General features: G+C 35.7%; 1 protein-coding gene across 3 annotated transcripts in view; it reads left to right on the plus strand.

Annotated features, from left to right (window-relative positions):
- The window catches only part of rabgef1 (RAB guanine nucleotide exchange factor (GEF) 1), a 43,442-nt gene extending 26,916 nt beyond the window's left edge, over window positions 1-16,526 (plus strand). For all 3 annotated transcript variants that reach the window (XM_073053516.1, XM_073053518.1, XM_073053517.1), the window contains exons 7-9: window positions 924-1,015; window positions 9,994-10,250; window positions 12,382-16,526. In XM_073053516.1, coding sequence (XP_072909617.1) covers window positions 924-1,015; window positions 9,994-10,250; window positions 12,382-12,780 — 748 coding nt within the window. In that variant the 3' untranslated portion in view covers window positions 12,781-16,526. The remainder of the gene's footprint in view (window positions 1-923; window positions 1,016-9,993; window positions 10,251-12,381) is intronic.
- Window positions 16,527-18,081: the final 1,555 nt, after the last annotated feature.

Raw genomic sequence — 18,081 nt, forward strand, 5'->3', positions numbered from 1 at the left:
ATGTTTTTGAAAAGAAAATATGACTAATTGTAAATCTGTTCTGAGGTCACTAATTGTGCATGAAGCAGTTAATCTGCATTAACATATTCTTCCAGAATGACCCTGTGGTGTATTTAAATTTTGAATAAATGAATTTGGAAATTTAGTTCCAGATTTCTTCTCCAAAATCCATTTCAAATATTAATAAGTGTATATTAAAGTTTTTGCTGATGTGTTCTAAATTTTAGCTTTTTCTATTTTGAACTTGTGTCCTCTGGTTGTACTCCCACAGTCCATTCCAAGTTAAGTGTTGAATTTACTTGTGTATTTTAATTAAAAGCACCTTAAACCTGCCCTTCCTTGGCTGAAAAGCACAAGTATTTTAAGTTTCTCCACGTGTCAGACCCCTATTGAGGCAGAATGTTTTTTTGCCCAGAAATCAATGGCCAGATGCCTGGGTCTCATCGTTTGTCCCAGCATATTCACAAGTACAGTCTGTCATACTCGCAGGATAATTTTGATGCATTAAGGGCCAATTTTGCCAAGATTATGTGTTACTGAATACCTTTAACAAAGATAACCATTCATTAATATGTGGGATCTATCAAAATACAAAAATGCTGTTGATTTGTTTAGCGTGTCTATTTTAGCTTGTTTCTCCTATTTAGTTTGAACTTCCCTGTGGTAGTTTATGGCATTGGCTTCTTTGCCTGATAGCAAAAATTTGTGCTGCCTAATTTGACTTTTCCATTATCTAGTAGTACCCTTCAGGGCAAAAGGTGTCTCCTGTTAAGCCCACAAAATGCTTAAACTTTTACAGAGTAAAATAGGGAGCCATGAACAACTTTAGCAAATAATGGTCTGATAATTTCAAAATTTAAATCTCTGTCCTAGCAAATGTAAGGTTCTGCAATTCTAAGCTAACAAAATTTTATTAACTCCAGGGCATTACATTGGGTGACACTTGAAATGCTGTGTGTTCCAGTAAATGAAGAAATCCATGAAGTTTACGAATTAGTTGTAAAAGCAATAACTGGTTAGTGTTGTAGTTTTTTAATTGCAATTAATGTCTGTAAAAATCTTAAGTATATCATTGAAATACTTTCGAGATTATTTGCACAAACTTTACAAAGTTAAATTGTTAAACTTATGACAAAGCAAATATACATTTCCTAGTTTATTCTTCTGCTGTCAGAATGCATAAACAAATAGAAAGCAGCTTGAGCTGGTCATTTGGTCCCTTAAATCTTTTTCTACCATAGAATACAGTCTTGCCTGATATTCTGTCTCAGTACTGTTACGTATTCAGACAACAATAAATATAGATGAGCTAGGCAAAGGTTTAACAACAAATAACATGTTTATTAAACACTGAAACAAACCCCCTCAAAAGTAAACAAACCCAAACGTAACCGGAAAACAGCTGCTGTGCGACACATTCACAGTTCTTAATAGCTTTGCAGTCCCAAACAGTCTTTAAAGCGGTATTGGGAAAAAACAGTTCTTTAGAACGATATGCCGAAAGTTCAAAAGCTCACAGTACTTTTAAAAGGAGAGACTTTTTTAAAGCGATGTAAATTCTCTTCCACGTCGATGTCCTTCGATTCCCCGGCGTCGAACTTTCCCACGAAGAATTTTATTAAATATAACGGCTTAAAAGGTACTGACCTTCCTTCCACACTATTCTCAATCTCCCGCTATTTCCAGCGGAGACTAACACGAGAATAGTAAACGAAATCCTTCCGAATGAGGATCAAACAAGGTCGAACTTTTCCACCTTCGAAAATCGATTCTCCTCGATCTTTACCTTCCAAACTTTTGTTCACTCTCCATCAGCAAAGAAACCGTTGGCAGTGACCTTTTAAACTTTAGGCATTATATAAAACTTCATTTTTAACTAAACTGCGTCATCACATTAAATCACGCAGTGACATGAAGTCATCTTAGCAAATTCCGCCACGAACTGCCCCACCTGACAGGGTGGGTCTTCCTTTTATACCCTGTAGAAAAAACCTGTCACATGACCTCTACTGGCGGGAAAATGACATCACTCCACCATCACAAAACCATTACCTCATGTCCAGTATAACTTCAACCCCAGTCACGTGACAAGGGTACCACTGTCACGTGTCACGGGTACGTAACACCTCCCTCCAAAAAAACATTTTTGGTCTGACAAGAACAAAAATTTTAACAATTTCTTACAAAAAAAAAACAAATGTATAAATTATATAACATACACAATATATAATACAGTAGGAGTGTTACAATAAAAAAAACCACTCCAAAAAAAAAATATTACATTGTACATTCAACATCGAGATAGACAATCAGCAACCACATTATCTTTACCTTTAATATGAGTTATCACAATATTGTACTCTTGTAACATCAAACTCCAATTTAACAATCTTCTGTTTTTGTTTTTCATCTTACTCAGAAAAACTAACGGATTATGATCAGTGTAAACAATAAGTGGTTTTTGAGTTGTACCAACATATACCTCAAAATATTCTAAAGCCAAAACAAGAGATAACAATTCTTTCTCTATTGTTGAATAGTTTCTTTGATGCTTATTAAATTTCTTAGAAAAGTAAGCTACTGGATGATCAACCTCATCACCCTCATTCCTTTGCATCAATACTGCTCCCGCAGCTTCATCACTAGCATCTACAGCTAATGAAAAAGGTTTTTCAAAGTCAGGTGCCTTAAGCACAGGTTGTTGACATATCATTGTTTTCAATTTTTCAAATGCTTCCTGACAAGGCACTGTCCACACAAACTTTACATTCTTCTGCAGAAGATTAGTTAATGGAAGGGCAACATTAGCAAAATTCTTACAAAATTTTCTATAATATCCTACCATTCCCAAAAATCTTCTGAGAGTTTTTTTCCCCGTCGGAGTGGGAATCTCTAAAATTGCCTGAACTTTTGCCTGAACAGGAGCTACCTTACCTTGACCTACAACATAACCAAGGTAAGTCACAGTGGCATGTCCAAATTCACTCTTGGCTAAATTAATAGTCAAGTTAGCTTTTGAAAGCTTTTCAAACAATTTCTCCACCGCAATAATGTGTGCTTCCCAAGTATCATTTCCTGTCACTAAATCATCAATATAAGCATCAGTATCTTTCAATCCCTGAATCACAGAATTAATCATCCTCTGGAAAGTACCTGGGGCATTCTTCATCCCAAATGGAAGAACATTATACTCATATAACCCAGATGGAGTTACAAATGCAGAAATCTCTCGACCTCTGTCCGTTAATGGAACACACCAATACCCTTTCAATAAATCAATCTTTGTAAGGAACTTTGCTTTTCCAACCTTATCTACACAATCATCTACTCTAGGAATTGGATATGCATCTGTTTTCGTTACAGCATTCACCTTCCTATAGTCCGTACAAAACCTAATACTACCATCAGGTTTTGGCACCATAACACATGGCGAACTCCAATTCGAGTTAGAATGTCTAATAATATCATTCTCTAACATGTATTCAATTTCCTTCTCAGCAAGTTCACATTTTTCCATGTTCATCCTATATGGATGTTGTTTAATAGGTTTGGCATCTCCAACATCTACATCATGTGAAACTATAGTAGTCCTTCTCGGAACATCTGGAAACAAATCCTTATACTTAAAAATCAATTCCTTCATCTGTTGTTTCTGCTCTAGCTGTAAATGTGCTAATTTCTCATCCATATTTTCCAAAATGGTCGAATTAGGTAACCTAACAGAAACAATGTTAGATTTAGAATGAAAGTCAGATGAATCATCTATCATGTTCCCAGTTAAATCAAACTCATTCTCACTAACCACAACAGTCACAGTATCAGATTGTTTCTCAAAATATGGTTTAATCATATTTATGTGGCAAAGTTGTGTTGACCTTCTGCGATCTGGAGTTTTTATTACGTAATCCACATCATTGATTCTAGACACAATTTCATAAGGTCCATGAAATCTAGCTTGTAAAGGATTTGTCTGCACTGGGAAAAGAACCAACACCTTATCTCCAGGCTTAAACATCCTCATCCTAGCTTCCTTATCATACCAAGTTTTCATTTTCTCCTGAGCCAACTTTAAATTTTCCTTGGCTAAACTACAAGCTTTATGTAACCTGTCCTTAAATTTCAAAACATAGTCCAACAAATTAGTATGCACTTCCTTACTAATCCACTGTTCCTTCAATAAAGCTAAAGGTCCTCTAACTCTATGTCCAAACACAAGTTCAAATGGACTAAAACCTAAAGATTCCTGTACCGATTCCCTTACTGCAAATAAAAGTAAGTTTATACTCTCATCCCAGTCACTTTCATTTTCCACACAATATGTCCTAATCATATTCTTGAGAGTAGAATGAAACCTCTCCAAAGCACCTTGCGATTCTGGATGGTATGCAGACGAAATGATTTGCTTAGCTCCCAATTTATAAACTATCTGTTGAAACAATCCAGACATAAAATTACTACCTTGATCAGTTTGTATTTCCTTAGGCAATCCAAAATAAGTAAAGAATTTTATAAGAGCCTTCGTCACAGTTTTAGCTTTTATATTCCTAAGTGGTACTGCCTCTGGAAACCTAGACGAAGTACACATGATAGTCAACAAATACTGATAACCAGTTTTTGTCTTTGGTAATGGACCAACACAATCTACAATAACTTTAGAAAACGGTTCACCAAATGCTGGAATAGGTTGTAATGGAGCTACTGGTGTAACCTGATTTGGTTTACCCACAATTTGACAAGTATGGCACGTCTTACAAAACATCGCCACATCTTTTCTTAAACCAGGCCAGTAAAAATGTTTTAAAATCTTGTCCACAGTTTTCCTTACCCCTTGATGTCCACCTAAAGGCACACTATGAGCTAAAGTCAAAATCTCATTCCGATAAACTTTAGGAACAACTACCTGATAAACAACATTCCATTCCTCACTTGCAGGAATTGTAGGCGACCTCCACTTCCTCATCAACACTCCTTTTTCCAAGTAATATCCTACTGACACCTTCTCAATTTCACTACCTAGTAAAGCTTGTTCCCTTAATTTTACAATCTCAGGATCTCTATTCTGCTCTACTATCATCTCCTTCCGAGACAGAGATAAATCTTCATAGTCAGACTTACTCCCAGAATCTTGTTCAAACAACGAAGGTAAGAAAGTCTCTGACACATCCTCAAAACTCAAATCCTGAGTTGAACAGTCATGAGTAACAACCTCATTCTGCACATCAATTTTTTTAGCCATAGCTCTGGTCACAACACAGGAAGAATCTGTGTTAGAATTCACCTCTGGTTCCTCTGATTCCATTGTCAAATGCACTTCAGGAAAAACTTGTCCACCTGCCAAGTCATTACCTAACAATAAAGAAATACCCTTCACAGGTAAGCTATGCTGTAGACCTACTTTAACAAATCCTGTAACTAACCCTGACTTTAAATTTACTTCATGTAAATGTACAGGCATAAAATCACTTCCAACACCTCTTATGTAATTTACCTCACCAGTATCACTCTCTTCATTAAACTTCAACACACTATCTAACATCAGTGATTGAGAAGCTCCAGTATCCCTAAGAATTTTTATTGGCACCAGAGTAGATCCTTCTTTCAAGGATACAAACCCTTCAGTTATAAAGTGATCATATCCCTTTCTAACTTGGTCAGACTCTAACAAATCCTCATTTGTGTTTACCAAACCCTGTAACTTTACAGGTGCTTCAGTATGTTGCACACAAGCATCTGGAACTGCTTCCTTCTCTTTCTTTTTCAATTTGAAACAGTTAGCTAGTACATGGCCAGGCTTCTTACAATAGTTACAAATAAGACCAAACTGTCTTTCCTTCACAGGTTTTCCTTCCTCCTTACCTTTCTCATTAACCTCTGATTTAATTTCTGATTTACCTTGAGTCTCCATATTATTTTTCCTCTTAAACATTCTACCCTGAGGAAATTTATTCTTATGGATTAAAACATACTCATCAGCTAATCTAGCACAGTCCTGCAATTTATCAGTATCCCTCTCATTTAAGTAGGTCCTTACTTCAACAGGAATGCTTCTTTTAAATTCCTCCATCAAAATCAGCTCTCTCAATGTATCATAGTCCTCATTTACATTTTTAGAAGAAACCCATCTCTCAAAACACATAGCTTTATCATAGGCAAATTCCACATAAGTCTTTTCCACAGACTTTTTCAAACTCCTGAATCTTTCCCTATAAGCTTCTGGGACTAATTCGTATGCTTTGAGAATATTTGTTTTCACAATATCATAATCTAATGCTTGCGCAGCAGTTAAAGCTGTGTAAACTTGCTGTGCTTTGCCTTTAATCACACTCTGTAACAACACTGACCATTTATCTTTCGGCCACTCTGACATCCGAGCAATAGTTTCAAAATGTTGAAAATATCTTTCCACTTCTGTTTCACTAAATGGAGGGACCAATTTAATTTCTTGGCTAGCAACAAATGGTTTTCTAGAATCAGAAGACTGATTCTCAGACCTTAAATTCTCCATTGCATATTTAAACTCTCTCTTTTTCTGGTCAGATTCCAATTTATAACGCTCCAACTCTGCTTTACTTTGTTCCAACTTCATTTGTTCAATTTGCAACTGCATCTCCAGATTACTTATTGGAAACGATTCTAAAATCGATTCATCAAAACCACCCGAAGCCACAAAATGTGATGCGATCTTTCTCTGTATTACAGCTTTTGATGTAGTCGCCAAAATACCTTTAAGTTGCAATTTCTTAGCAATCTCAGATACTTCCGTTTTTTTCGCCGTCGCTAACAAATCCGCGTCTGGCGAATCCAGAAACTCATCAATATTCATCGTTGCCGAATACCACTCACAAGCCAAACAAACAAAAAAAAAATCGAGCAATCCCCGTTACCAAAACACCGATTCAAAATCCAAAAAGCACTTTAAACTCAAAACGATCCAATTCCGGACGTAGCCCCCATAATTAATGTTACGTATTCAGACAACAATAAATATAGATGAGCTAGGCAAAGGTTTAACAACAAATAACATGTTTATTAAACACTGAAACAAACCCCCTCAAAAGTAAACAAACCCAAACGTAACCGGAAAACAGCTGCTGTGCGACACATTCACAGTTCTTAATAGCTTTGCAGTCCCAAACAGTCTTTAAAGCGGTATTGGGAAAAAACAGTTCTTTAGAACGATATGCCGAAAGTTCAAAAGCTCACAGTACTTTTAAAAGGAGAGACTTTTTTAAAGCGATGTAAATTCTCTTCCACGTCGATGTCCTTCGATTCCCCGGCGTCGAACTTTCCCACGAAGAATTTTATTAAATATAACGGCTTAAAAGGTACTGACCTTCCTTCCACACTATTCTCAATCTCCCGCTATTTCCAGCGGAGACTAACACGAGAATAGTAAACGAAATCCTTCCGAATGAGGATCAAACAAGGTCGAACTTTTCCACCTTCGAAAATCGATTCTCCTCGATCTTTACCTTCCAAACTTTTGTTCACTCTCCATCAGCAAAGAAACCGTTGGCAGTGACCTTTTAAACTTTAGGCATTATATAAAACTTCATTTTTAACTAAACTGCGTCATCACATTAAATCACGCAGTGACATGAAGTCATCTTAGCAAATTCCGCCACGAACTGCCCCACCTGACAGGGTGGGTCTTCCTTTTATACCCTGTAGAAAAAAACCTGTCACATGACCTCTACTGGCGGGAAAATGACATCACTCCACCATCACAAAACCATTACCTCATGTCCAGTATAACTTCAACCCCAGTCACGTGACAAGGGTACCACTGTCACGTGTCACGGGTACGTAACAGTACCATATTCTCCTCTTTGCCCTTGGTGCCATTTATGTGTAGAATTCTATCTACAGTGTTACCTGCAATAATAGAGAGGCTGTGTTCCTAAAAAGAAAATCTGTATTGAACTTTCCATCATACAAACCCTTTTTTCCCCACCATTGAATCCCATTTTCACAGCAGGAGGCCAGCTGTGGGATTTACTTTGGAGACTGACAAAGCAATTTTGTCTATTGATTGATACTTCTATATGACACATTGTTTAGTAATGTAACATCCATTTCTTTTTAATTAGAACAGTGACTGTTCCTGTTTTGTCTACAACAGAAACAGAATTCCCTTGCCTACAGAATACGGATATGGGGGTATTATGTTATGAGAGAAACTTCCTAGCAGAATGGATCTCCACCGATTACATGGGAATCAATGGTCAAAAAGAGTTATCCCATTTCATATACTGATGGCAAACTTAGTAATATTATATTTGGTTCCCTTGTCCAGATTGCTGATGTATGCTGTGAATAGCTAAGACTCCAGCACTTATCCCTCCTGTGCCCTTCCATTCATTGCTTGAACCCTTCTCCAAGCCAGCCTCACTTATTCTGCTTATTGCTGCTTTCTGTCTCAATATAATTTCTTCCATTGTCAGTAGATCATCTCCAATTTCATTTGTTTTTACTTTGCAAACCAAATTCTTATCTAGAGCTTCTGAACATATTTGTGTACACCTAAACCATGTGTTCTTTCATCTGTTCTACTAGTTACATCTTCAAAAAAAAACTCTAGTAGGTTTGTCTGATATGATTTCTATCAAAAATCCACCTTGGCTTTAAAGATTCAAAATACATTTATTATCAAAGTACAAATGCAATATAAAACCTTGAGATTCATCTTTATCTAAAACTGTTGATATTTTGTAAATATCCTGTTATCACAAGCTTCATGCTGTCCACATTTCCCTCTTACTGATGTTTAACCATCTAGCCTGTAGTTCCCCTGTTTTTTCCATCCTTCCTTTCTTTCTTCTGCAGTCTGCAACAACTGTTTTGCCTTCACTAATGCATTCACTATTTTCAAGGCTCCCTCTTTTAGTATTTTGGGATGTAAACTTTCATTTCCAAATGATTTGATGGCTTTGAATTCCATTAGTTTAGCTAGCATTTTTGTTAAATTAATTTCCCGGAGTCCGGGTTTTTCTTCCGAATCTTATTTTTCTAGCGTATCAGGGACGTTATTTTGTTTACCTCTTTAAACAAAACTGAAGGAAAGAGAAGATTCTTCACTAGGACTGGAAAACTGAGAAAACAAGTATATTTTAGATTATAGAGATGGATGAGTAGAGCAAAGAGAATATCTGTGATGAGGTTAAATTAAATAGGTTAATGTTGCTTGTTATGGTACTTCATGGGATATGCCACACTAACTGAGGGAAAGAAAAACTACACTTGAAGTCACAAATGGTTGACTGGCAGACCTTGCCAGTTCTGAAAAAGAAAGAAAGAATGAGTTACCTCATGTCCAGAACGCTGTAACATGCCCAGACAGATGATCTGTTATTCTTTAAGCATACATTAAGCCTCATTACAATGGAAGAGGCCATAGAGAGGTCCAGGTTGGGAGTGGGATGGAGAATTAAAATGACTGGCAACCAGAAGCTAGGTTTATTCATTGCAATCTGCATATAGGTGCATTGCAAGGTGGTTACACAATATGTGCTTATTTTCTCCAAACTTGAAGAGCAAATTGTGACCAACCGATACAGTACACTAGTTTAGACATAGAATTTGCCTGAAAGGACTTCCCAGTTCCTGAGGTTGGGAAGGGTGAAGATGAAAGGACAGGTGTAGCTAATGCAACAGTTGCTTAGAAGAGTACCACAAGATGGGGAATGGTTGGTGAGGATGGAACATCAAACCAGAGTGATGAAAAGAACAGTCTCTTTTGAAATACCTGGTTATCAATGTGTTGCCATGTAACCTGCTGGATAGTGTGAGAGATACCTTTAGTAGTTGATACCTGACAGCAGTAGACATTGGAAGTCAAATTCACACCACCCAGCATACTGGATTTTTAGCAGTTTTGTTTTGAGATCAGTACTGAATTCAATGGTGTCACTGGTGATGCCAAAATCCAAGCCATTGTGTAAGATTTTGTAAATTTAATACAGTAAATATGTAATTTTCTCAATTTTCATGCAGCTGTAATAGAAATGGATTCAAGACGAGTTCCACGTGAAAAGCTGACCTGCATCACTAAATGCAGCAAACACATTTTCAATGCCATAAAGATCACAAAGAATGAACCTGCCTCTGCTGATGACTTCTTACCGACGCTTATCTACATAGTATTAAAGGCTAATCCCCCTCGGTTACAGTCAAACATCCAGTATATTACACGATTCTGCAATCCAAGCAGACTGATGACTGGTGAAGACGGATATTATTTCACAAATTTAGTAAGTATTGTAACAAATTTAGAATGTTATTAAAACAGCCAGCAACATTAGGCAATTACTTGATAAAATAAGTAAATGCTGAGTTTTTTTTTCCAAAATTTAAATATGATATTTTCAGTTATTTCTACTAGTCATCATCTTCTTTGGTACTTTCTTTAGGTCGAGGGTGAAATCCTGTCTAGTTCAGTGGTCCTGACATAACTGATGAGGAAAGTGTGGCAGAGGTGGGGCAGAAAGCACTTGATGGGTTGGGGAGTTTGGTCATTTGAAACGTGGCATCTTGTGTCAGCGCTAGACTTCTGTATCCCAGTGAGGGAACCTGAGGTTCCAGATGCCATTTTGAATAGTGATGGGTGAAGGGCTCTCATGAATTGATGGAGATATCATGCATGCCACAGTAATCTCTTGCTGGGGACAGACCTTGGTGTCAAATGCTTGCTTTGGGGTGAATATGTTGACTGTAGAAATGATAAGCCACGTCTAGTGGAGACAAATGAGTGTAAAGAAAGCCCCAGTGCTAGACATTAGCTTGGAGGAGAATGCTGATGTTGTTTTGCTTTTCCTGATTGTGAATTTGGGGGATATTTCATATTGTTTTGGTGGTGTTTTACCAGCTCTTTGAGAACCCTACTGTAGGTATTTCTTGTTTCAGGATAGAGGAAGGTAAGGATCACTGTTACTTGGTTGAAGGTCTTGACCTTTAAGATATGTTTCACAACTTGTTCTCTGATAGCCAAAGCATGTATTGGTGCATTGAAGGAGATGATGTCGGTCTTCATTTGACAGGTGACTTCTGAGTTGTGGGAAGTGGCCTAGGTTCTCCAGGGTCTTACAGCTTTTATTGTCAATAGGCAGTGTTGTATTGGTGGGGCAGTTTGGTAAAGGAACTTTGTTTTGTGGATGCCCATTCTCTCAAGTGCATCAGTAAAAAATCAACAATGAATTGGGGCTGATGCTGTAGATTTGAACTTAATGCAAATGTTTTCTCTGTATTGTAATGAATAACGAGATTTGAATAACTGTGGTCTTGAAGTTATGGGAACTTGTGTTGATATTTTCCACGTTGCTAGGTTGTACTCCTGTGGATTATTATCCTTTTCCAAGTGTTGTAATATCACTATGGATACATAAGTCTTGAAGCTTTCTTACGTTTCAATTGGCATATGCCCTTTTCTTAGGGTCTGGGATAGTGGCAAGCTACACTGGCTAGTTCATTAATGAGATATAGATGAGTTTTCCAAAATGTTCCTTCAATGAGGTAGTACGTACTTCTATATTTTGAATAAACTTTCTTTCTCCTCTCAGCATGATGATCATTGGTGTTCTTGACAGTGCAGTGCAGAATTATCGCATATGTTGTAGTTATCAGAGTTGTTGGATCTCTTAAGCCCTTTCTCTCCACTATTTGCTCTTTAGTTCATGGATTTTATGTTAGATCTTGACCTTCACATGGCTGTAAAATTGTTCCTTTCATTCTCAACAAAGCATTATTGCTGTTTTCTGGTATAGAATTCGAAAGTCTCTTCATGGGTAGACCAGGGAATCTGCTGATATTTTAATATATCCTAATAAAATGTAAGACTGTTTCTTTAGATTTGAACAGTATTGGTTCTTTGACTTCTTTCACAGCTTGGGTAAAAATATATCATTATTATTAAATTATTCTCTCCTAATTTAACTGCATAATAACAAAGATATAATAATGGAAGAGTAATTTAGCAATGAGGTTTAGTAGTTTTTGGTCCTGAATGGATGACCTGATATCAAAATGTAAAACATGCACATCTTCTGGCGCTGCAAATCAATTTTAACAATAGATTTGGTGTGATATTCTTGGACCTAGCCCTGATTATTTGTTAGAATATCTGATATTGTTTGCATTTCATGTGTCCTTTAAAGTTCAGAGTAATCATTGCTAGAAGGATGGGGTTATGAAGTTTTGGAAATATTAAATATACATGAATAGTGAATCAAATGCGATTGACTTAACATTACTGATCTGAATATTTCAACATTTGCATTTCTTGTCATTCTTTAAGTATTATTTAATAAGTTTTAATTTAAGGTTTTATAAGTGAGAAATTAGCTGCACTGGCATGCTATAATGCTTTTCAAATGTCTTTGATTGCAGTGTTGTGCAGTTGCCTTTATTGAAAAGTTGGATGCTCAGTCTTTGAATCTAACACAAGAAGATTTTGATCGCTACATGTCTGGTCAAGCATCACCGAAGAAACATGACTCTGAAGATTGGTCTACTGGGGCGTGTGCAGGAATGAAACAAATGTGCAAAAACTTAAATCTTATTTCACAGCTGAATGAGAGGCAGCACAGGCTTCTGTCTGCTGCCAAACAGCTTGAAAAGGACTTAATTGATTGGAGTGAAGGTGTTACTAAAGAAGTTGAAGACATCATTGAGAAATACCCACTTGATATCAAACCTAGGGGCCAGTCAGTAGTGGCAATCGATTCTGACAATGTAGAAAATGACAAGCTTCCACCACCAATCCAGCCACAAATGTTTGTTGGCTGAAAGAATTAAAACTACAAATATGAGCAAACTCTACGCTGAGGTGTGTTCTTTTCGAAGCTACATATTTGCTGAGAATTTGGAACTTAAATGTGACTTTCTATGTCAATACCTATAATTGTAAAGTTATATCAGTACTTTTGAGGTAAAATAAGAATGTAAAATGCTGGTGCGGGTAAATAGCAGCCATTCAGACAGCACCTATGGAATTTGCAACTCCTACCTGACTAGCTGAGCACTTTCAGCATTGTGTTCCTATTGCAGATTGTGAATTACTGGAAGATCTAGTTCGTTCCATCTTTTTAAAACTAGAAAGTGTCTGTTTTTTACTTTCTATATTCTTTGCGACATTATTTTATTTTAATGCTATCATTGAGAATAATTGTATTCAGGGATTCTAGTTTAAATTATCTCAAATTGTATTCTGTTTAATAATGCTGTTGAGATTTTCACCAGTGTTCTCAGTTTATAGATTGAGTTGTTATAAAATAAGTAGCATTATAACTATTCTTTTAATTATCTTAAACATAGATTTGTTACAAAGATATTTAGTTTGCTCATTGCAGTACAGGTAAATGACTTGGCAATACAGGTTTTCAAAATTTTAAAGGAGTAACCAACAAAAGCACAAAATGTTCATGTTTTTATTTTCCCTCTGGTATTAACTAGAAAAAAAAACACATCAGTAAAACACATTTCTGCCTTTCTCAATTTTAAAATTCAATCAGTGATACAGATGACTTGCTGAGAGGTTATTCTGATGTGGCCCAATTGATTGGATTTGCAGATTTTGTAATTGTAATGTTGGAATGGTCAATGGGCCATCTGCAATAATACAACTTGGATGTGGTTCATGGTAATTGAAATTCAAATTGTGTTCTGGTCCAGCTTTGATAAAGAAAAAATATTTTAATTTTGAATACACCCAATTCTTTTGCAATTATTTTAGTCTTTACATTGCATAACCATTTCAATAGTTTGATAACATTTGAATCACCAGAAGTTTTGTGTGTACTGTACTCATTTTTCTAGTTCCCAGAATCTTACACTCCAATTGTATATTAATTTTAACAGTACTCACTGATTTAATATGTGTCATTGAGGACATCTTGTATTTGAGAAGTAAAATAATAGGCAGCTAATAAACCGTTCCATTACATTGGTTCCATGACTCCACAATTATCTTTCTAACTTGAGAATTATTTTTGTGTTAACTTCCCTGTGAGCAGTGGATAAACTAAATCCACATTATATAAGTAGGGTGATTTGTTTGACAGTTTCCAAGCTTCATTAACTCCAAAGTGATTTGCACCATATTGAGGTTTCTTTCGATTTTCAAGCCTGAGTGAGTTGGTTGCTGTAAATGAAGTAGTGCAAAAGTTGGGAAATTGACTTAAGTACTTTGCTGCAAAACGTTAACCAATTTTTAAACTGTTGAAATGTGTGCTTTGTGTGTCTCTAAATCCCTTTGCTGTAATTGGCTCACTGTCAAATAGTGTGTGGATTTTTAATGCACACATAGTCACCACCTCTGAAGTACTAGAAGTTTGTACAGTAGAATTTGTGGCATTTAAATCTTTCCCGACACTCCATCTAACTTTCACATACAGGTTATTTATAAATTTTATTTAAATATTTTCTTGAGTTGTCAAACACCAAAGCAACTGGGTCCATTTTTTTTCTCGTCAGGAAAATCAGTGTATCTCTAGAAACTTTTTATTGAAAAGGAATACATTTTCATTTATACTTAGGACGTGCTTTTTTTTTGCAAATCCTTGTAAATATTGAGGATTAAGCACTATTGTATGAAGTAACACTACTTTTGCTATGCCAGAGGATGCACAAAATACCTTGATGCAATGAGTCAATTCTTCCCACTAAAATGATTTTTAAAATTTATGTTGCATGAAATAAGAACTGCTGTAAGCAAATCATTATGGATTTTGTAGAATTTAATATTGTTTAGGATTAACAGTCTAGGGCCCTAAAATTTTTGCATTTTAACTTGAAGTATACTGTAATTTCATCAATATTTTACATGCTTCCTAGTAATTCAGTAAACTGAATTGCATTAGATTTGACATAGTTACTGCCTAAGAATTAGACTGATGTATACCCCAAAACTTTGAGGATCAGGCTAGCAGCATCTAGTACACAGCTTGCAGTCTTGAATATTTCTGTAATTACTCAAACTATTTATTTAGATGTTTTGAGATTAGGCAATGAAAGTAAAGGATAATGCTCCTAGTTTGTGAAGTCAGTCTTATTTATCTATCTATTGAATGGGTACCCAGTGGTAAATTAGTTTTGAAGTTTCACAATTCTGGTATTAAATTAAAAATCCAATGATGAATTCAGACCTGAATGGCATACTTTTATTGAATGAGCATTTCTTGGTGATTCACCTGGTGACTGTTCATGTTGTGTGCAATTCTGTAGTTGGGATGCATGCCAGAAATATTAAAGTAAAATTGATTATATGGCTGGTTTTTAGATAATCTTTTCTAACACTTCCAAATTAACTGACCATCCTGTGATTTCCTTAATTTTTAAGTGCGTAATGCAGAAATAATACAAAATATGGAAAAAAGCAATCTGAATGCATTTCTAACAAAACAAAAATCAATTTAACGTCCTTGATTTTACATATTTTAAGTGAACTAATAGCTTTGTCTTTAGATACATTTAACTCCATAGTTTACATCTCTCAGTTTAACAAATAATAAACATTAATTTATCATAAACTCATGTGGCAGGACTCTTTCACTAACCAGAGTAATCTATCAAGACTTTCAGACAGCGACCCAAGATTCAGATTTGGGTATCATTTGGAAGGTAAAGAAAGGCAAGCTTGTACTGTTTAAAATGGACAAGGAAAAGTGATGGGAAGATGCTTCTGTAATACAACTAATGCTAAAACTGGAAATACCTGTAATTATAACTGTTACTCTATCAGTTACCATGCGAGTTAATAAGGAAGTGTGATTTCTTCCAATCCTCACACATGCTTAAGCAATAAATTGTTCGAGCATTACTTGGAACTTGCTGGCAGGTTTGTGAATGTTTGACAAGACTAATAATTTGCTTTTTCTTCGAATGAAATAATAAGCAAATTGTATTGAACAGAGAATCGATAGAACAAATGGAACCAGGATATGTTCTAAGAAATTCACAGTAGGTTAGATAAAACCTCCAATATTTAACTTGATGGTAACAATTTTGCATCACAGGCTTTTCTAATACTCAAATTCCACTTGGTTGTTCAATTGCTAGCCATCCATTGAATAAAGAATTCCAAAGCAAGTGAGTTCCTTGCTACAGTATATCAAAGAATCTTAAAGTAACTGGTGCAATTTAAATTTGTATTTTTCTGCTGATTTTTATTGTAGAGTAAAATCAATGATGTGATTAGAAATATATTGTCATCATATTGAACAAGTCTTTTTATTTTTATCATCTTGTATAACTTATCTGCAATAATCTGTACGATTCCATGTTGAATGCATTTTTAGTGTCTTAAGTGATTTTTAAAGATTAAGCAAAGACATTTGCTTAAACAATTTAAATGCTACAGTCTGCACTTTGATTTTAAGATGTATAATAACATTGGTTTAGTGTCATTGTGGAAATGTTGGATACAATGTAATCTTTGGAATCCTGGTCAAAAGAATATGGTATTTCCAAAACAAAATATTAAATGGAATTTTAGAAATGGATATAACTTAGTAAAGCATATAATTTATCTTGAATGAACATTTGCAGATTTGGGTTTTTCTCCTTTCATAACTGCTGTACCCATTTTGGAAAGGGTCACTACAAATTAAATTATCATTGTCTTCAAATCATTCTATCATTGACATTGTAGATGGACATTTTTTAATCATATTTATGGGATAGGTAGGTGTGGATTTTTCAACAACCCTAAGATTCATTTTCTTGGGGGCATACTCAGTAAGTCCATAGAATAATAATTGTAACAGAATTAGTGAAAGACTGCATCAAGTTGGGTGTCCAACAAGTGTGCAGAAGACAGTAAACTGTGCAATTAGAAAAAGTAATAATTATAAATATCAAGAATATCAGATGAAAAATCCTTAAAGATCCACTAGCTGTGGGTACAATTCAATGAATGGGCAAGTGAAATTGAATAATGTTATCCCATTTGGTTCAAGAGCCTAATGCTTGAAGGATAGTAACTGTTCCTGAACCTGATGGTGTGAGTCCTGAGGCTCTTGTGCCATCTTCCTGATGGCAGCAGTGAGGAGAGTATGTCCTGGACGGTTGAGTCCCTGATGATGATGCTGCTTTCCTACGATAGTGCTTCACACTGATATGCTCGATGATGGAGAGGACTTCACCCATGATGGACTCAAACATATTACTACTTTTTTGTAGGATTTTACATTCCAGGGCATTAGTGTTACCATATCAGGCTGTGATGCAGTCAGTCAATATACTCTTCACTATACATCTACAGAAGTTTGTCAAAGTTTTAGATGTCGGGCTGAATCTTTGCAAACTCCTAAAGAAGTATTTGATGAGATGTATGCAACATCCTTGAAACTGGAGAAAATAAAATTATGAAGGGAAAACCCAAATTCTGAATGCTGAAGATTGATGTAAATCAGATGATCTGTGGACATGTTTATAAAGAAAATACTGACCTTTTCAATTTAAAGTTATTTTGTATTTAAATTCATCTATATGTCCTAATAGACTAATAGTTGGTAGTTTTTCAAGTTTGTAGGGATGGTTTTGGGGACAGAAAAGGAGAGCTAGAGGACATGTTAGGGTTTAGAGACAGTGATGTGGTGAAGTTAAAAGTCAGATTAGGTTTGGGGACAGGGAGGTGGAGGAGTTAGAGGTCAGGCCTTCACTCTGCGCTTGAAATTAGCAAAATAACAAAATAAGCGGAGTAAGAGTAATTAGCGTTCAAATCAGCAGCCAACAAAAAGATATCATCCATGTCCCTGGCTGCTTCTAACTAAAACTAGGACGATTGCTTCTACCACCCCAACCCACATGACAAATTACCGTAACCTATATAAAAAAAATGCAACACAAGATACAATACAGACAGAAAGTAGATTCATGGCTCCTATATCCCAGCCCCATAAATATTACACTTATAATTACAACTACATAAATAAAAAATAGGAAGCATGAAATCTTCAAGGATAAACATATTAACATTTATGCAAAGGTCCTCTTTTTTTTTCTTCTTCAAGTCATGTAGCAGTGTAAAGTGAAGCTTCCTGAGCTGTAGCTTCTTAAACCTCCGCCTCCTGTGGAAGACAGATCTTC

Source organism: Hemitrygon akajei, chromosome 8 (genome assembly GCF_048418815.1).
Source record: "Hemitrygon akajei chromosome 8, sHemAka1.3, whole genome shotgun sequence".
NCBI lineage: Eukaryota > Metazoa > Chordata > Chondrichthyes > Myliobatiformes > Dasyatidae > Hemitrygon > Hemitrygon akajei.